General features: G+C 36.4%; 1 protein-coding gene across 5 annotated transcripts in view; it reads left to right on the top strand.

The window, feature by feature from the left end:
- TLK1 (tousled like kinase 1) overlaps nucleotides 1-19,026 on the top strand; it is a 70,087-nt gene extending 51,061 nt beyond the window's left edge. For all 5 annotated transcript variants that reach the window (XM_054829298.1, XM_054829296.1, XM_054829295.1 and 2 more), the window contains 10 exons: nucleotides 1,632-1,698; nucleotides 5,330-5,427; nucleotides 8,701-8,782; nucleotides 9,055-9,146; nucleotides 9,233-9,322; nucleotides 9,973-10,142; nucleotides 11,324-11,459; nucleotides 13,775-13,886; nucleotides 14,175-14,282; nucleotides 17,277-19,026. In XM_054829298.1, coding sequence (XP_054685273.1) covers nucleotides 1,632-1,698; nucleotides 5,330-5,427; nucleotides 8,701-8,782; nucleotides 9,055-9,146; nucleotides 9,233-9,322; nucleotides 9,973-10,142; nucleotides 11,324-11,459; nucleotides 13,775-13,886; nucleotides 14,175-14,282; nucleotides 17,277-17,453 — 1,132 coding nt within the window. In that variant the 3' untranslated portion in view covers nucleotides 17,454-19,026. The remainder of the gene's footprint in view (nucleotides 1-1,631; nucleotides 1,699-5,329; nucleotides 5,428-8,700; nucleotides 8,783-9,054; nucleotides 9,147-9,232; nucleotides 9,323-9,972; nucleotides 10,143-11,323; nucleotides 11,460-13,774; nucleotides 13,887-14,174; nucleotides 14,283-17,276) is intronic.
- Nucleotides 19,027-20,923: the final 1,897 nt, after the last annotated feature.

The raw sequence follows: 20,923 nt of genomic DNA, 5'->3' as shown, positions 1-20,923 counted from the left end.
TAACTTTGTATGATACTTCTTAAAAGAAAGGATTGCTTCCTTCTCAGATTCTAGCAGGACGTGATCATGGGTGCTTTTGTCGCCTGATCTGGAGTGTTTTCTATACATTATAGACCAGAAGGCTGATGAAGTAACTACAGTCTTGTGAAACTGTTTCCAGGTTCTTGGAAATTTAGGAGCTGTGGTCAAAAAAGAATCCAGCAATTTCACTAATATTCATAGAGAATATCTGGTCAACTCAATCTTCTGTCCTGGCCAAGTCAGAAAAGGGGCAGTGAAATTCAGTATTTATGAAATCAGGAATAGGAAAGGGCTCTATGAAAGCTTCAAAACCACCAGATTTTATCCTGAAAAGATGCACTCCTTTATTAACAACTTTCGAGACCCAATAAGTACAGGGTTTAAAATTCTGAAAACTATGGCGAACCTCATCCAAATTTAAAAGGGAGGAATAAGTCTTACAGTTTATTAGATTTCTGCAAATTTTATCAAAGTTGGCATTTGCTGTAAGAGAAATCTGAATTGCTGTCCCTCATCTCTGGGGAAACTACTGGTGATTCTCAAGACACTCCAGTTCCTTAGACTTGCAATATGAACAGCATGTATAGCCTTCTGTACACTTTATGTAATTTACCTTCCCAGGACAGTTGATAATTGAACGCACTAAAATGTGGACTTTGTGAAAATGTGTTATGCTATTATTTTTAACTTTGCATCTTGCAAGAAATAGTAGATCTAGGCAAAACAAAATGTTTAATTTTAATTTGTTCTTAGGGATTTGTGTGAATCCTTTAAAGGAGGCCATACCTCTTTCTCCTTCCCCATTCCCTGTTCCCCTTCATACACATGTGATTTCTTCTCTGGAACGTAAAGTCTGGTTTCTTTTCTTTGGTGGTTTGTGTTCTGTGTCTTTTTTGTTCATTTGTCAGATGGATACTGCATGCAGTCAGTTCCTGGGTTTCTTAGTTACTAATCTGCATGAGTAGTCTAGATCCTCTGGATGATAACTGACTTTGTGTCCTAGCAAGTGTACAGACACTGAGGGACCACTGAATTAATTGTAGCCAGGAATCTTCTCAAAGGAAGATGAAAAGAGAACAAGCAAAAGAGTCGCGTGCAATTGAAAACTGAATTTGTAGTCTCATGCAAAATGTAGTGTTAATGAACTTGGAATGTATATTTTTGCACTACATTCTTTAAATCACAGCTCAAAAGCATAGTGTTGTCAGTCTGGTCTAGTTGGTTTCTGGATCTCCATCCTTTGATCCATTAAGTGTTAGAGTTGAAAACCAAGCAGTGGGGTAACATCAGCTAAAATCCTGGGATGGTGATATGATTCAGGATGCACCCAGATAATCTAACAGGCTGGCTGACTGAACAGAAATAGTCCAGTGGGAGAGGCAGTTAATATTCCAGAATACAAGACACAGAGGCATTCTGTAAGTATGTTTTGATCCTGAAATTACTAACCAAGATGTTCAGATGGTTCAAAAATGTAGTCCTCGTATTGTGGTAGTAAATAATTAACATAAGATACTGTATTTACTGTAGTATTTAAGTAAGAATGCTATTGTTTTATTTACCATCATATAAAGCTACAATTACATGCTTGTTTTGTTTTGTTTTTCCAGTTTGACTCTAGCAGAGTATCATGAACAGGAAGAAATTTTCAAACTTCGATTAGGACATCTCAAAAAGGTATGTATATGGTCTGTTATTCTAAGGGGTTTTTTTGACCAGGCCTGAAACGCTAAAAACCAGTAGTATCAAAATAAGGAGAGGGCTTGTTGAGAGCTGTCTGATTAGAAAACATAATATTACAAGTGCTGTACAATTTTATGCGTAATAGTGGGTGTCCTTTTTTTTTTGTTGTTCAACTTACCATAAACACTAGGAGTATAGGGGAGTAGTAGTGAGTATCCAGTGTAACACTGTACTGATTCCTTGAATCCTTCTAACAGTGGTAACAGGGATGATGCCACCAATACTGCTCTTGTTTCAGAGCTGAGGAAGTAGAGTCAGCCAAGTTTGATATATGAGCTTTTCATGTTAGTTTTTGACCTTTAAAAAGGTCCAATTTGCAAAGCATTGCATTTCTGACTGAGTATCATGTTTTGATCATCTATGGTATCCACTTCATTTTTTTTTATCAGTTAGCATACTACCTGTTGGAAGATAGAATATAATTTTCCTACTTTTATGGAAAATCTTTTCCCTGTATCTTAAATTATTTTTGTAGTCAGATATTTTACTCCAGTTTTTGACTTTTGAAAAAAAAAAAGCAGTACTTTTTTTCTTGAAGCCCATCATTCTAATAAATCTGTGTAATGAGATAATTATGATATTAACAAATTATTGCTTATTCAAGCAAAACTTTTGAGGAATAACCTATGAAAAAAAAGGAATGACAATTGAAGCAGGCAACAAATGTGAAAGGAAGGTACCTTCATCTGCTGAGCAGCAGTTCTTGAGATGTTCAGTCAAAACAGGTCATAGTGGTTTTCCCCTTGAAATGTTGCAAGAGCGTTTCAGGCCTGTTCTCTTCAAATGTACAAGTCGCCTGTTACAAATCTTACTATAATAAACTGAACTTGGCCCCTTGAGAACACTGATGCTGTTTTTAAAGAATATGACAAGAAAGTACTTGAATCTGTGGTAGGGAATCTGCATATAAACTTGTTGGCACTAGTGACTAGACTGCCCACATTGTTAATGCTTTAGAAATAGCACCAACTTCACATGAAATTCTATTATGAAATTCTGTAGGGTTTTTTCCATGCTTTAGTTTTTTTGAAGTCTAATGGAAATTTTAAGTGACATATGAAAGAAGCTGTTACAAGGTTGTTTAATACCCAAATTTTGTTTTCACCTTGAACATCAATGCTGGGGTACTCTGTATAAGAAGGAAATTCCTTGACTAAATGCCAGAGGGGAAACAAATGTTATTTTTTAGTGAATCATGTTTGAATATATCTGAAAATAATAATAAAAATACATACTTGCATTTTCATTCTTACGTGCGATACCGATTTTGTTGTTAACTAAGAAAAACAGTTTTGTTATCTTCTTTTTACATGGTTATATTTCTTCTCTAGTGCTTCTTTGCGGGTTACATTTTTTTTTCTTCTTTCCTTCTGCATATGCTGTTTTGCTGTCTGCTCCTCTTCCTTTTCATTCTCCAGATGCTTTCCTGGTGCTCTTATTTTTGGTGCCCTGTACATGCTGCCACCACCAGTTTTCTTTTCCTTCTGCTCCCCAGGAAATTCTTTTCCAGCTAGAAGCTTTGGTCCTGGAGAGAGGCTCTTGTTTTCTCACTTCCTTTTATATAGCGGTGACCTGAGGCAGCTAAGCTGGTTCATTCTTGCTTAAAGGTATTCACAGCCTGAGTGTCCTAAATAACAGCTGGAAACAATGCAACCAGCCAGTTCTCTTTGGACTAACATTGGCCTATGAACCACATTTTGAGAACCACTGAATTGCATAATATATGAACAAAAAAGCCCGAAAGAGGCATAACTGATGGATTTTTTTTTTTTTTTGTCGGCCTTTGGGAAGAACATAGACAATTGTGTGTGTATAAGTGTGTGGCCTTTTGCGAGGGGGAAAAGGGCTAGAATTCTTTATAAAGGACTATTGGGTTATGAGGAACTGCATATCATTTCAGGGTGTTTAATGGAGAACTGCAAGGATGAATCTAAATGTATTTTTTTAAAAAAATTTAACACTGTATAAACAGAAAAGAAAGAAAAAAATGTTAGGAAAAACAAATGGTCCACCCAGATCTGCTAGCAGATTAGCGTTACTTAGTGCAGCTTTTAAATTATTAGGAATTTGATTTTTGTTATCTGGGTGGAGGTTCATCTAGTGTCTTGTTTTAGGATGAGAGGGTTTTTCCTTAGCTCATGGGGAAGTATTCAGGATACCCACTGAAATCATCTATTCCGTACTCCTCAACTCATTGGAAATATGATCATTTAATGTGTGTTTTAGATTATATAAATACAGTTGTTGTTTTAGGATGTGGTTTTATGATATACAATGTTTGGAAATACCAGCTTTATGGCATTTTCTCTCCCCTCTGCTGACTTCTGCCTCCACCCCCTTGTGCCATGAGTTGTTGCCCTCTTGCTTTTACCAGCACCATCAGGTTGTGCAGTCACAGTATAAATTGGATTGGAGAACTGATCTAGCTTCTTTCAAAAACCAAATACATATCTTTTTGTGAGGCTTGCTGCTTTTTAAAAAAAAAAAAAAAAAGATTAGTTTTCCAGTTTGGTTCACCATGTGGCTGTACAAGAGGCTGTGCCAAAATAATAAGAGATCATGTGGGGCAATGCTTCCACTGGCATTGCTACTAAAAAAAACCCAAAACCAACGTATCAGATGCCAGGCCTTCTTTTTCTTTTTCAGCTAGAATAATTCCATAATTATGAGCTATCTGGTATGGACTAATTTTGTCTCCCTTTTATTCAAACTTCCAAGTTCTAGAGATACTAACTCTGAAATCGATATAACCCTTTCTACAGTGTCTTTCAATGAGTGTACATTTTTCGCTTTCAGTATAGATAAATAGGTTTCCACAAATTAGGCATTGTCAATTCTTTATTTTTTTTTAGGGAATCTGAATAAACAACTATTTCAGTGTTCTCTAATATGTAGCATAAAGATGAGATAAATTTAAGGGCTGAAATAAGTTAGGAAATGTGCTCATACCTGATGTGCTTCTTTTGAAATTGCACTCAAAATCTTAGGCAATACACATTCTGCATTTGTAATTTTAATAAGATATAAATGAAAAAATCTTTTTAAATTAGCTTGGGTTTTGTGTTTTATGTCAACACCTTAAGAACGCTACTGCTGTAATGACATTCTTTTATTCTTTTTTTGGTTTGCACTTCAGCCTTTTAATATTTTAAAAGTCTTTTTTCTTAATTTGTCGGTTTGTACAAAATCTATAACTGCGTGTATCTCAGGTTTTTTTTTCTTCTTTGTACATCAATTTCAGACCGCTTCCCAGATAATTTCTCTCCTTGGCTGAGGTACAAAACCCAGCTGCCTCTCATTTCAAATAGCATCCCTACAGTGCAGAACAAAACTCTGAACATCCCATTACCTGTGGGTTCATGGACAGAAAGGTTCCTTGAAACAGGCTTTTGCCTTATCTTTCTGAATTTTTCTAGCTTTAAGAGAAAAGCAGTGCTTTCTTCTAGTTCAGCAGGGTTTTGTATGTAATGTTCCTCCATCACCACTAGTATTGATGCAGGGGTAAAAATATCCTTTTCAAACAGGGAGTAAATGAGCTTTTATATTTCATTCTTTTCATTTGCAGGAGGAAGCTGAAATACAAGCAGAACTTGAACGTTTGGAAAGAGTTAGGAATCTTCACATAAGAGAACTGAAAAGAATAAATAATGAAGATAATTCACAGTAAGAGACTCACTGTCTTAATTTTGCATGTCTATTTTTAAAATAACGCTCTAAAATCACATTTTACCTACAGGAGAGAGGCTCATTCATAAATTTTTCTTTGGTTCTCTTTGTTTATGCATATATTTTAAACACCAACTTATTTAAACTTTTAAAAATATAGACTTATTTATGATTTGGTAAACTTACTAATGGTTTTCATGAATATGCAAGAAATAACATAGATACACAGCTTATAGTACAGGAGAGCTAAAACTTGCTACACCATATGACTAGGCTAAAAATAATACTTGTAAGGAAACCTAATGCAATTCACTTAGCTAACAATAATGCAAGCAAATGGCAGGGAGGTTTGATGCAACAGCAGCGATTTTGTGATGCAGTTAAAATTAGTTTTAGTTTTATTGCCCTGTGATTTCATTCCTGCTAGGTACAGGTACCTAGTAGGAGAAAGACAAATGCAAAGTCTTTTGTATTATGTTAAATGTTACTCTGTACTTCAGCTTGCATGGCAATATATCATAATGTTAAACTGTTACTTAATATTAGCTATTACTATGTAGATCTGAAGGTAATACATAACCAAAAAAAAAAGTCTGTTTTCTGTCATAGCGAATCAAACACTAACGCTAGAGTTTCACCAGCACTTTAAGCTGGCACTGTTGCTTGAAAGAAACTGGTTCTGCCTATCCCTGACTACTTCATTATGCCCTTGCCCTGTTTCCTTTCACGTGCTTGCAATGGCATTTCCGTACTGAACAGACACTGGAAATTGATCGAAGTTAAAACCAGTTCCTGTGGTTTCTTTTTCTGTATTAATTTTAACCCTGGATCAATTTCCTAGTCTTGTTCTTTGCCCCAGTTGCCAAAATGCTTATGCTGCCATGAGAAGAGAGGGCAGTGCAAGGGGAGAATGAGCAGCCAGGGGGAAGGAAATGATGAGACTGGGCTTGTTTCTTTCTGCACTATTAAATATTTATGAAACAGCCTTAAGACTTTAGTATTTTATTTTGCTTTTTAGACACAATAGGATTATATATACATACACTAAGACCTAAAGCAACAGGATGTAAGATTGCACTTAACTTTTTTAATGGTCATCATACCTACCCTGCAGGAGTACAGAAAATTTTTGTTACCACGTGGCTATAGTGCTAACTGATAGTTAAATTCGTATTGTGTTTTGGATATGAAAAATAATGGGTGTTGATGCTTACAATTTGATGACAGAATATTTTCTTTTAAAAATATATGTCCTACAACAAATAAACAGTTCTTTGCAGATTGAACGGTAACTTTTTTTAATCATCTGTGTTAGCATTAGAAGAATTTTTTTTTTTTTTTTAAAAAGGGAGACCCTTCAACAGAAAGGAATAAATGCCACAGCAAAATCAAAGGCTTTGACGTGTGTAAATATTGCCTGTGTGGGGGAAAGAGTGTCCAAATTACAGTCCCAGTTGAAAACAGAGTTACAGGACATGGACAAGCAGAATACTGCAGCTTCACTGCTCATTTTCTGCAGTGTTGACATATTTTATTGTACAGAATGACAAACCATAAACTGTACGTTCATGTTTTTGTGGGAGTTTAGACTTGAGTGTTTACCAAGTGGCCAGGCTGCAGCTTACACTCATAATATAGAAGACAGAAGCAATGGAGAAGTCATTTAGGTCCATAGCCCCTGCTGTCTTTCCTAGCACACCTTGGCAACTTGGCCATTTGATAGGGGAGAAGGCTCTGAAGCAAAGCAGCTGTTGGGTCCTGACTCAAATCCTGTTGGGTTTACAGCTTCCAGCTGTGGTGCAAAGCTGAGCTCTTTCTTGTTCTAGCAACGTTCCCCTCTACATCCCTCTAACCCGTGTGCGCCCTCCCCAAGCATCCCAAATACAGACTGCAAACTCACCTGTTGGGAGTTCCAGCCTTGACAGTGAAAAGCAGATGGGTAAACTTGCATGTCTGCATGTGTTATTTACAGCTGCACTGCACTAACAGTCAAGTTGAGAGTGTGGGTTAGGGCTTCCCTGTCTGGGTTTAGAGCCCACATGATGCTGGGGCTACCTGCAAGGTGCAGGTTCTGAGCCACGGAGAGCTGCACAGAGTAGCAAAAGCAGCAGTGGAGAGGGAAGGTGGTGAGGTTCACAAGATTGGCCCTACATGTAGTAGAAGGACCAAGAAAATACGAATCTAAATTTGTTGAGTGTGATTTTAAAGAACTGGGCTACTGGTCACATGACAGCAATCGCCCGATGATGCTACCTCTAAATTTATTACCTCTTCTATACTGAGTGCATTCCTTACTGTATGATTTTTTTTTTTAAATGTCTTTAGCATTGAAATACAGATTTTCATAATGAGGAAAAGGGAAGTTTTATGTTTAAAAGGGGCACAGTAACCAAGAATATGCATTTTCCCTCAAGTAGTTGACTATTGACCATACCTCCAAAACTGTAGAAAACATGGGAGGATCCGATGACCTATTTGCAGACTAGCGCTAAACCCTTCCTTAAAGTGTTCTGTGGAGTATAATTGGCAGCCAGCCTTAGATTCATGAGTGTAGTTGTCTCATGATTGCACTAGAAATGTAATGAGTATTCACCTCCCTTCCCCCTGGTTGGATGGAAGGATGTATTTTGTCTTCTGCGCATTTCAGGACAGTGTGTGGTCCTTTTCTGTCATGCAGCATCATTTTGTGTTTGGAAGGAGTGTTTTCTTCTTGCTTTTGATTAGAGTATGATATTCAGTCCTTTGGTGTGTTTTCCCCATATTGCTGTTTGTTATTTGTTAATTTCTTAGTGATATATAAAACCCATTTTGTTATAAAAGAGGCAGGTACGTACAACAGGTCTGGTCGTGTTCCATGTGAAATTGGGAGTATATCCTCCTCATCTGTTCCAGAAAGCTGAAGTTTGAGACTTCTCCAAAATTTGGCACAAGGAGAGAGCCCTTGTATCGCATGTTTAAATCCAAGGGTGCTTTTCTTATCCTTACAAAAAAAAAATAGAGAAAAATAACAAAAAGTTTGCCAGAATTTTTTTGAGGTTTAACAATGATGTTGTGGTAGCATTTCTATGCTAAATAGTCAAAAGATACTGGAATTGGTCATGTTGTATAGTTGTGCCATAAAGTTACACATGGTGTAATATTGTTCAGCATAATAGATATTGCTAGTAAAAAAAAAAAAAGCTCCATTTGAGAAGTAATATTAAGAGGTTTACATTTTAGACTCTATTCGTATACCTTAAATAGAATTAAATGATTTTTTTTTCTTTTGAGATTTAAAGATCACCCCACGTTGAATGAACGATATTTGTTACTCCATTTACTTGGACGAGGTGGCTTCAGTGAAGTATACAAGGTACAGTGTGTTGGGTCTGCTAAAGCTAATGTTTGAGCCATGTACATTTGTACATCTAATTTTCGAGGGAAGGGAGGGGATCTAAATAAGCAGGATTGTAATGTGGTATACTCTTTAAACACTAATTGAGCAAACTTTGATTAACCTGTGGAGGGGAGGTAGCATTACAGTAGACTTGTGAATTACATGCCAGTTATTTTCCTCTCTTTATTGGGTATTGTTTTTATCATCTTTGGTTATAGCTTTCCCATATTTGTGGGTTTCCTTTTTAGGCTTTTGATCTTTATGAACAACGATACGCTGCTGTGAAGATTCACCAGCTCAACAAAAGCTGGAGGGATGAAAAGAAAGAAAACTACCACAAGTAAATATTAATGACTTGTGCTTCATATGTTAAATTGAATAGCATTTTATTGATTGTAGGAGGTTAATGTATCCATCTTCTTTTAGACATGCCTGTAGAGAGTATAGAATACACAAAGAACTGGATCACCCCCGGATAGTTAAACTGTATGACTACTTCTCCCTGGATACAGATACGTAAGTGCATAAAATGATACATTTTCTCGAACTTGGCAAGGATTTTAGTGCTGTATATTAGATAAACAGAAATGAAGAGAATTTGAACAAAAATGCATTCTTGCTTTCAGCCAAAGCATTTAGGGTTTCCTTAAGGGGACTTAAAAAAAACCCAGAACGCTAGTTGCAGAATTTTGTCTCAGCTAACTATTGCAGGCCGCCTATAAAGTGACGAAAACAGTGTTTTGCAACACCTGACTAGCAAGCCGTACAGGATATCCTGAGGGTGAAAGGGACATGTAGTGCTGTAATGTTTTTGGGCAGAGCAAAGGCTGCTCAGGGCAGCTCTGTGAAAGGCTGCTGTATCTTAGACAAGTTTCCAAGACTAAATGACATCAGGAGTATTATTAGCCTAAGTGTAGCCCATGATCACTGGGCTGCACCTCTGCATGAAATTTTGTCACATCGTAAGGGATAGTGAATATATTTCTTAAGAAACATGCCTACATAATAAGGGGTTTTTTTAACTTAACCTCTTGTCAGTATGGATGCATTTTGGTGAGTATGACTGTTCTTATTGATAGCAGGTTTCATAGGCTAATAGTATCTCTACTTCTGGCTGTGCAGTTTGATAGGTTTATTTAACTTTGTTTCTCTGAATTCTACCCTAGGTTTTGCACGGTGTTAGAATACTGTGAAGGCAATGACTTGGATTTCTATCTCAAGCAACATAAATTGATGTCAGAGAAGGAAGCTAGGTCCATTGTAATGCAAATAGTAAATGCACTACGGTATCTCAATGAGATCAAGCCCCCTATTATACACTATGATCTTAAACCAGGTAAATGAGGAATGATACGATTGAAAATATCTTTTTTTTTTTTTTTAGTCCTTTATTTTGTTTGTAGTTCATGCCTGAAAATACCAAAATTCTCTTCTGTATGTCAGGCTTATTGTAAACAACTGAAACAAGTGTGTACTTTTCTTTCTAGTTTTATTGCCAAAATCATCTGTCTTTTCTTTGGAAAAATGTTTGTCATAACTTTTCTACTTTGTATTATTTTGATTTGAATTTGTAGAAAAAAATCATATAGCACATAGATACATACGTTGGTATTTAGCAATATAAACAGATCAGATCATTAGTTGGCTCAGTCCTATCTGATCATTGTGGAATGCTGATGTGTAAATAATTTTTCTCTTACATATTTCTTACCCTGTAAAGGATTGAAATATGTAATAGATCACTTTCAGCATCCCAGCATAATCACTTCAAAACAGGACTTTTCAGAAGTTTTCTTTACAATGAATAATAAGCGTCGTCATAAACAATGCATTCTGTCTTGAATCCATGGCCTTTGCTTTACCACCTTGCATGAATGATGCTTGTATTCTTCATGTACTTTAATCTGCTACACTTCCAATCGTGGGGTTTGTAATGTAACTCTCGTGCCAGCCTGTTTGCTTGCTGCTGTGTAATAAATTGTTCATATAGATTTCTCTCGTGTTATGGAATTGTACAGAATGTATTCTTAGTCTCATTAGTTTTTGTTCTTAGAGAAACTTCATCAAATAACTTTTATATCAAATTGTTGTACCACTTTAACACACAGAATAAGATTCGTAATTTTGCAGCAATTTCTTGGCATGATTTTGTGGCATATGCAAGCCCTGAAACCTGTAGTGTGTAGGATTTGTTCTGGGCAGAAAAATACGAAACTTTGTTGTAACTGGTATACTGCTACGTTTCGGTGTTTCCTCCCTATGTTTTGTGTTTCCTTGCTGTCCAGCCAGCTCCCAGCTGAGGGAGCCATTTCAGATGATGATGATGACGACCTAGAGAGTTCCTGAGACTGCACTGAAATGTGTCAGTCAAGTTACTCTAGACTTGAGGATATAAAGATGATGTAAAGTTACCAGTTACCCCTCATGAAGTTAGATGTTCCTGAAAATTGAACCTGGTTTTGAAAATAAAGCATTCTGTTAGCTGTTTTCAGGTGATTTTTTTTTTTTCCTGGATAGGTAATATCCTCCTTGTAGATGGAACAGCATGTGGAGAAATAAAAATTACTGATTTTGGCCTGTCCAAAATAATGGATGATGATAGCTACGGTGTGGATGGAATGGATTTAACTTCACAGGGAGCAGGAACTTACTGGTAATGCCTGGTTTGATTTTGCTGTTTAGACCCTCTGTCATTGTTCAGATTTCATAAATACTCTCTGATAAAGCCATTTTGGAGAGAGAGCTAGGACGAAAATATTAACATGGATGAAAAATAAAGATTTTTGTGCAGTACTACAAATGATGATATTCCCAAATGTTAGAATGGTAGCATAACAAGTAAAATAAGAGAGGGTGAGTGTATGTGGTTTTTATATATATATTTAAATATGGCGATGATCGCTATGGTTTAGAAACCTGCTTTCCCTGAAGAAGCAGGTGTTTAATCTTTGGCTGCAGGTGGTTGAAGACGTTTGACAGAGCTATGATGATTAAGTGTGGGTGCTTAGTCCTGGAAATCTTAGAGCAGGGATTACCAGCAGGTAATGTCCTTAGGACAAAAGAGTATTTACTCTTCCATCCTAAAGGTTAATGACAGCTCAGCAGCTGTGATTTGTTTTCTGTGTGCACTTGCATGCTTGTCCAAAAACCTGAAGTTTTAGAACTGCCTACAGAACAGGAATGACAATAAGCATTTCATTGCTTACAGAAAAGCTACTTGTCAAATTTTCTCTCTAAAGATGCAGCTTCTTCATAGCACAGTAGCTCTTTGAGCCTGGGTAGCTATGTCAAGGTGGGTGGAATAGAAAGTCTATATTGGCCAGGTTATTACTTGTGAATTCATTTGCTCTTTCTCTCCTCATTCTGCCTGTAGCAAGATCAGTGTCAGGAGCTGAAACGTAATTCTAAACAGAGAAGCCAGTGTCATCCCATTTACTCTGCAATTTTTCCCGTATTTGGAAGTTGCACATAATAAACTTTTTGTCTAAAATGCCAAAGGCGCTAGTGGTGCTGTAAACTAAGAGATCAAAAAAGGTCTGTGACCCTTATAGGTTCATGATGAATCTCTGCGTTTCTAATTCACACTTTCTCTGATCCCAAAATCTTCATTAAGGAGAGAAATATTTTGAGCGAGTTTGAGGTGGGGGATGAGTTTGTTCAGAAGATTGCCCAAACTGTCAGCAGCATAGTGCTGGAAGGGATTTCCTCAGTCAGTGGGTCCAGTTCCCTGCCTTTCCAGGCAGAGAGGTCACATAATCTCTTTTGTAAACTTAGAGACGTTTGTATTAAATTTAGGTAGTGTTTTGTCCCCAGTAATCTGATTTGAAGTGTGTTCTGTAACCTCAGTTCTCTGATCATTAGAAACCTAATCTTCTAATTTACAGACTCTGTTTATTTGTGGCCAGTTTATACTTGTTTGTTCTTGTGCCAACACTGTCCTCCCTGAAGTAGGTTATTTCCCTTCCTGGTACTTGCTCCTTGGTGTTTTTATAGCCTTCAGGTTTTTTTTCCCTGAATTGTAGGCTCTCCATTCTTCACATCATCTTAGTAGCTGTCTTTGCACTTGCATCACTTTAAGCTCATTTTTCTTGAATGTTGTAATTACAATTGTACACAAGTATTCCAGAAGAGATTTTGTGATACGGTGTGAAATTCTTATTTGTGTTGCATTCTTACCTGATTTTTCTGCTTATTTCCATTTCCACAAATATTTCTTCAAAATTTCTTTTAAAGCTTTATATGCTGTTGCTGAAAGAATCTCTGGTCTGTAGTTTCTCAAATAGTTTTTATGCCTGTTTCAATTTTATATATTATAGTCAATAATACTTAACTGCCCACATATTGATATGGTTGGGAGGTTTTGTTTGCTTTTTAAAGGAGGTTCCATTTCACCAGTTCCTTTGTAATCCAGGAATGGCACAGAAACTTCCTCAACTTTCAGCTCTTTAAGTATGGCTTCCTGCAGATGATAGGAATGGAAATAGCAATCACCTTTGTCTACCATATACCCCTCTGGTTAATGTCATCACCCTTACTAAAAACTTAGGTGAAGGGTCTTTAAGCCATATCTACATTATCTTTGATTCCTAAGCAGGCCTTGCTGTAAAACGCCCTATGTGGCTTTCATCTTTTCTTGCTCCGATAGAAGGAAAAGGTTCATATTTAACCTAGGACCCCAATTAAAAAAAAAAAAAAGTGGCAATTAGCAATGTAGGTAAAGAATGTTAGTAGTTGTGCTTGTATGAAATAGACCCTCTGTTTGACTGACTGACTGACTATACAAAAACCTGTGATGTCAGTTTTGATGGGTGCGCAAGGTGATGGAATGCTGACCGTAAGGCAGGTGTGCTCGTTGTCAAAAGATCAGGGATGTGTATGTGAAGTGTTTGTATAATTTGATATTTGAATAAGTTCTAGTGATGCCATACACCTACTTGCAGACACTGAGATGCATATTTTGTTTTCCAGGTACTTGCCTCCAGAGTGTTTTGTAGTTGGCAAAGAGCCACCAAAGATTTCTAATAAAGTTGATGTATGGTCAGTTGGAGTAATCTTTTTCCAATGCCTTTATGGTAGAAAGGTAAGGAAAACGTTGTTTGAAAATCTTAAATTGTTTTAGTGTAAATGCCTGTTTCCACTCGACTGTGAATTACAGTCATAAAGATGTGATTCTACATGGAAAATTAGTTGTGTTACTTTTTGGTGGTGTGCGTTGATATTGCAAGAAATGTAGAAAATCTTGACTGAAACTTTACGGAATGGTTAGTAGTTTGTATTAACACTGCAAAAACTTAGTATAGCATAAATATTTATGAAATCAAAGTAGTTGGATAACTTTCATGAAGAAAATAATGTGCTTATTTTTCAGCCATTTGGCCACAATCAATCACAGCAAGATATCTTACAAGAAAATACAATATTAAAAGCCACAGAAGTTCAGTTCCCTGTCAAACCTGTTGTAAGCAATGAAGCCAAGGTAACTTTTCACGTGATCTCTGAGTAACAGTTAAAACATTCATCATAAAGGATTCAGCTATAAAATTGCCGTTAACTTAATGCTGTGGGACGTAGTAACTAAACGTGTAGGAAAACGTAATGGAGAACTAGTATTTTGATGTTTTAATTTAAGCAAACTTATTCTGGGACTTCTCAAAATCGTGTACTTTATATATTCCAGAAATTTGCAAGCAGTTTTAAAGTAGGCTGCTTCAAAAATTGTCTGCTTTGCTTTTTCCCAGAGGACCTTACGTGTCTCACTCAGACTGTCTCACTAGAAGTTCTTGTGAAATACTTCTGCTAACAGTATCAAACTCTTTCTGAAAATAGTGAATGTTTTTCTCTGCAGCCTTATTGGCTTGAAGAACTGTTTGACTTCCAAATACCTGGAGGATATGCTTGCTAACACTCTTCCCCTTGAAAGGTCATACTGTGTGTGTATTAACTCAAAGCTGAGTTTAGAAACATAAATTCTTAAGAATCTATAAGATATGTTGATGCTGGTTCAGGAAATAAGACTGCCAAAATAGTTGATCCGCCACAAATGTGCAGATGGCAGTGTCTTCCTGTATTTAAAAAAAACTTATTTTGAAACATCTGTAGTATCAAACTCATCTCCACAGACTAGCTATTCAGAAACAGATTAAGGTGTTTTCCCAAGTGATTGCTGCTGTGAGCATCCATAACACAAATTCTGTGAATATGGAAGAAAACATTATATATGTGTTACTTGTTTGTAAAGCTGTCCCAGTTTTTGAAAGGTATATTCACAGCCAGATGCAGTAGAGATGTGTTTGTGGAAAAAAATGCCAAGATAATCAAGATAATAGATTACCTATTCAAGTTCCAGCAGTTAATTAAACATACTTAGATTTGGGATACAAGCTGCAAAAAAATTAGGAATGTTAAGATTTAGATTGTAAAGATTAAAAGGAAAAGAAACCTATTTCTAGAGGCTGTAACTTCCCAAGAAAATATGTCTTTTGAGTACATAAACCTGCTGTTACAATTTGTGGTGTATTTCTGTTGGTTCTATTTTCTAAAAGTAGTGTTAGTGAATGAGTTGCAGTTAAGGTTATGAAAATTTGGTTGAAGAATTGTAGTTTGTCCTAGCATTGTTTTTTGTTTGGGATTTTTTTGTTTGTTGGTTTGGGGTTTTCACCCCCATTGGGAAAAATTGTGTCCTTTGAATGCAGTTGACAAATATACATCATATAATTGATAACATCACATGTTGATAGTTTATATCTCTGTCTAACATTGCATTTCTTTGTCATTAGTAGGTTTTATACAGAGGATGTCTGGAAAGAGTAGGCAGTTCAGCATGGAGAATTGGCAACTTATTTTACATTCTCTGTGTATTCTATGTTCTCTTTGTTTATTTGAAAGACTAAAATAAACTTTCAGCATTCTCCACTCTTATTAACATTGTCACGATAGCTGTAAGAGAGAGGGAGAAATTATTCTCTGGTGGAAATGCTATAAAACAATTTCAGACTACCTTGTAAATTCAGACCGTTTACGATGACTGTGTAGAATCCAAATTGTCTTTCAGATTTATAGGCCTGGCAGTTGGAAAAGAACAGCTTGTAAACTGAAATTCTGATTTGGAAAACATGGAGATGAAATAAATATGGAACCTGGAATGACATTGTTAGTTTTCAGACTGTAACTGTCCTTTGATCCTCCCCACTTTTTCCTATTTTGTGCAATGTTCTTTGCATCTCATTAATGTGTCTACAGTGCCACAGAAGCATGAGGTATTTTACAGACATTTTAGACACAAACTGTTACTCTGAGGATCTTGCAAACAACTCTTAACAAGTAATTTGCTGTGAAGGATTTATTGTGAAGAATTTGATTAAAATCCATGATGTCAAAGAACATGTGAATATATATTAACAGATGTGCATGTTTTTTCTTTTGTACCTTGTTCAAGCTGGATATGTAAATGATAGAAGTAAATTCTAGTAGGATTCTTAGGAACTTGTATCACAGATTTTTTCCTTTAATCTCCAGTTTTTTATTGGAGCAAAGAACAAACAGCTGAACAGATTTATCAAAGAAAAGATATGTAATTCTTTTAAATTAAGTTCTAAATTAAGTAATGATGTGCTAATCAGTACTGCAGCAATAATAAGGATTTTCTGTCATTAAATGTTGAAGCCCAAGCTCTCGGGAGACCAAATGTTCTGTGCATGCTAGACATAAGACTTGACAGAAACTTTCAGCACATAATGATTGGCATACATTGTATGGACCTAAACATAGGACAACATAGTGTCTCAAGAACAGTCCTGAGGCTAGATACAGAATTTTTCAACTGATTAGATATTTTTAAGCAGATGGGATTGAGTTTTTTTCTGGGAAAGGAGTTCCAGCTAGGTAGTGATTTCTTAAATAGTCTATTGGTTGTTTAATGCCTATTGAACATGGCAACCACCATTGTCAAATTTCACATTTTGCTGTATTCCATCATGGCACATGTGATAATGCCTGCTTTCAAAGGTCAACTAAAGTGCTCAAATTCTGTCCCTGTATCTTCCATCTACTCTTCCCTACTGCACAGCTGAATGGGTTTAGAAGCTCCAGGAAGCTCTTTCCCACTTTTTCAATGCTGTGACATTTATTTCTAGTTTTTACTAAGCTGTTCAGGTGTAACACATGCAGAATTCTAATCGTGTGAGATGCTGATGTTTTACTTGTAGATATAGTTACTAAACATGGAAATACTATTTGAAGTGTGATTATTTGAAGCCAGTTAATTTGCTGATTTTTTTTTTTTTCCTGCTGTGATGTTACATTGTTTTATTGGACTTGGTAGTAAAATGTTACACTGTCATTTGAACTGAATTACGTGAGAACAAGGCTTTGTTTAGAAACTAGTTTCTCCAGGAGGATGCGTGTACTTGCTTGTAAGCAGACATAGTTATTCGGAATAGTATTGTCACTTTTTACATTTTTTTTTTTCTAGGCCTTTATCAGACGCTGTTTAGCATACCGAAAAGAGGATAGATTTGATGTCCACCAGCTGGCTAATGATCCTTATCTTCTCCCTCATATGAGGAGATCAAATTCTTCAGGAAACTTGCATATGACTGGGCTAGCAGCATCCCCTACACCACCTACTTCGAGCATTATTTCATACTGAAATTTCTCCAACCGAGGAATGGCATGATACCTTTGTGTAGTTTCCAGAAGCAGACTTGAGCTTAAAAGCATTTGAGTGTTTTTACACAGGACAAGTTTGATAACTGTGTTTTCAGACTGAAGTCCTCCTATATAGTGTCATTTGTATGATTGGAATGGATCATGGACTGTGAATAAATGTACCCTTCTGAGAAATACCTTTAAACATTGAAGGATGACACTGCCTGTTACACACTAACAGGTATACTGTGTTTAAGACTGAAGAAAAGGTTTTTAGTTTTTTCTGGGGAACATTGTAAATAATCTTTTTAATACTTAAAGTACATTTGGTTGATACTGGAAAGTTCTAACATGAAGGGTAGTTTCTCATTATTTAAATAAAAAAAGGGTAGTTAGCAAATTTGAAAACACAGGAAAAATACCGTGCCTGGTTATAAACTAATTAAACTGCCATCTTTCCAAGACATCTTTTGAAACCAAAGTAAGGAGTGTGAGATGGTCAAGGATACATTCTGTATCAGATTCCTCAGATAAATTTATAGTATTTTATTTGGCAACTCAGGCTTGTACCTCCAAAAATGTGGTGGTGTTTCACTGAATTTAGATTGGAAGGGTGATATGGAATTCCTGGTACTTATTTCTCAAATAGATTGCTAATTTTTAAATCCGCTCAATTTTCTAAAAATACTATACTTTCTGTGGTATTGAAACTTGTGAAACTTTCCAGGCTTCTGATAAAAGCAAGCAACAGTCTGAAACTAAATGCAAACAGGTCATGTATAATGTTCTATGCAGGAATAATGATAAATTCCCTTCTAGCTCTATTGTAAATTGTTGTACAGATGTCACATTTTCAGTTAAATTTCAGCAACTTATTCCTGTACAAATGTTTAAAGTATGGCTTTTTCTAATTGGATATTGTATTTTTTTTAAGTCTCCCTCAAGGCGCTTTTAATTGCTGCTAGATGACGTTGCTTTTACTTTTGCAAAAGAATCAAATGACCTCCTTAAGGTGCAAGTCAACTGTATGTATGAGAGATTGAGTAGGTAATTCATTAACAATCAAGGCATGTAAACCAGATCCATGTTGGCAATATACAGTACAGTTCTTTAAGTCAGTTTATTGCGTTCTCAACCTGCAGAGCGCATTGATACTAGATGTAGAAGTTGCTCATGGTTATTCTTTATCTCTGGAAGTTCCTATCAACAAGGAAATGTTTCTTGTGGCTTGTACAGATATTTTAAAATGTGAAACATTTTCTAACTGCCTTGTATGGTAGAAACTTATTTTTCAGAACAGTGTATCTCTCTCCCATTCACTATTCTTTTTACTATCCCATTCTTGATGCTGAATACCTATATGTAATTTTGTCCATGTTGCAGAAAAAGGAGGCTGTATTACCACAGGTTTTCATTTAGTATTGTACAGTTAAACTGTTGCTCTTGTTTCTGATGTTGCAAGCCATTTTGTTTTCATTGTATATAAAGAAACATTAACTGTCTCTTTAAGATGCTGCTGAAATTGTAGAGAATGTAGCCAAAACAGTAATAAACAATGACAGTTGAAATTTCAAGGTTTTCATTGCGAGTTTTTGCATTTCAAGGAAAGGCAAAATCAGTTAACCATATCACTGAGCTACACTTAGCTACTTAAAGCAAACTCTCTTTAATTACAAACAAAAGGCCAATAATAGAATAATTAATTTAAGTAACGTTGGAGGTGAAAGGGGAGGAATCCATGAAACTTAAAACATCTGTTGTAATGAAGTAACCCAAATGTCATTTCACTGAATAGACCTCACAGAAACAACGTTTTCAATGGGTCCTTCTAGAATTATTTAACTGTAGAATAAAATTAGCTCGGAGAATAAAATTAGACTCATAGTGACTCTTTCTGCCTTAGATTACACCAGAGTACTGGGACTACATCCTTATCACCCCCTACAGCGCAAGACTGAGTGCAGAGTTCACAGAGAATGTGCCATAGCTGTAGGCTCATGTTAGATTTCATTCCTTGTTATTCTGCATGTGTCAATATTGGAAGTTAAATCAAAGAATGTTTTACCTAAGGAAAAGATGTAGGATCATGTTAACTGCATTTTTCTTTATCTGGAATGTATTGTGGTTACCCCTAGTAAAGGGAAGTTTGGCAATATATTGAGAACTACTGAAGTAACTGGAAAGTGTACAGCTACCTAAAAATAAGGGGGTTTATGCATTGCTCTAATTACATACAGACTTGTTTTTCCTGCTGTTAGCATCTGGAAATAGTCTGTTGTGGCTGAATACATGACACTTACTCCAACTTTACAAATACACATTTCTGAAACCTAAACACTCACTTTAAACAAAGTTCCATATAGAAACACATGAAAGAAAAGGACAGTCACTGTCTCATCCTTTGAATCAAAGCTGCAAGATTTTTAGCTCCAATACACACAGTTGTGTTTGCGTTAGCATCTTAATGGTACTGTTAATAAAAGTTTTGTATCCCTGTGTGGAGTCATTCTGCGGTCACACAAAGACATCTGAGTTACTGTGTTTGGTGCCTGGTATTCAGAAGTTTGTACTTGGGATAGAAGTACCCTTGAGGCTGAGTCTAGAAGACTGAGTTGCTGCTGCTGCTTGTGGAGGAATGCTGATCCACTCCTGGGTAATTCATGCAGTGGTTGTTCAGTCCGTATTTCATGCACATGTTACTAATTTCAGTATGTGTCATCCATCACTAGATTTCCTAAGCTCTCCTGATTTAGCAGCAGGCAAAGTGAAGTTAAACTTCATCAGGCAGTTTTTAATCAACCTTGGAAATAAAAGGCTTCCTTTACTTTAAAAAAATACTTTAAAATTTCTGCATTTACTGCAAGATGCTAAAATAGTACATTGCTGTATAGTTTAAAAACCCTACGTGTGAAACAGAAGTGACTGTAAGAGAAGTCCTGACCTTTTAATTAAGATTATAGTGCTACAGGTTATTGCAGCCAGCGTTCACAATGGTTGACTTGTTTCTGGAAAACAACCATGTTTTGGCACTATTTTATTTTGTTTATATTTGTACTGAAGTTGTTCAGGTTTCGGCATGGAACATTATTCACCCTTAACTTGGTCTGTGCTGGTGGATAGATACGCTTTTCATGGAGGCTAGTTAATATTTTAATTTTCTAAAAAGTGCTTTTAACTGTTGCAAGAAGACTGGAAGGGCATGGCGCTGTTGGCCAGCTGCCCAACTGCTATTGACTGCACACACTATGGCTATGAGCAAACTGCTGCATAATTAGAGAGGCTTTCAAAGGCCCACAAAGCCGCGAGCCCTCGGTATGCAAGTCACGGGTGCATGAGGTGTCCGGTCGCTGCTGAGGGTGCTCTGCACCCCTGGGACCCTGCACGGCCTAAGCAGGTGACTAGCTAAGGTGTGTTTCAAAATAAGCAAGCCCTGGAAAAGCAAACAATGCCCTGAAGCATCCTGGGTGCTCC

Source organism: Grus americana, chromosome 6 (genome assembly GCF_028858705.1).
Source record: "Grus americana isolate bGruAme1 chromosome 6, bGruAme1.mat, whole genome shotgun sequence".
NCBI lineage: Eukaryota > Metazoa > Chordata > Aves > Gruiformes > Gruidae > Grus > Grus americana.
This window is presented reverse-complemented; position numbering and strand designations above follow the sequence as displayed.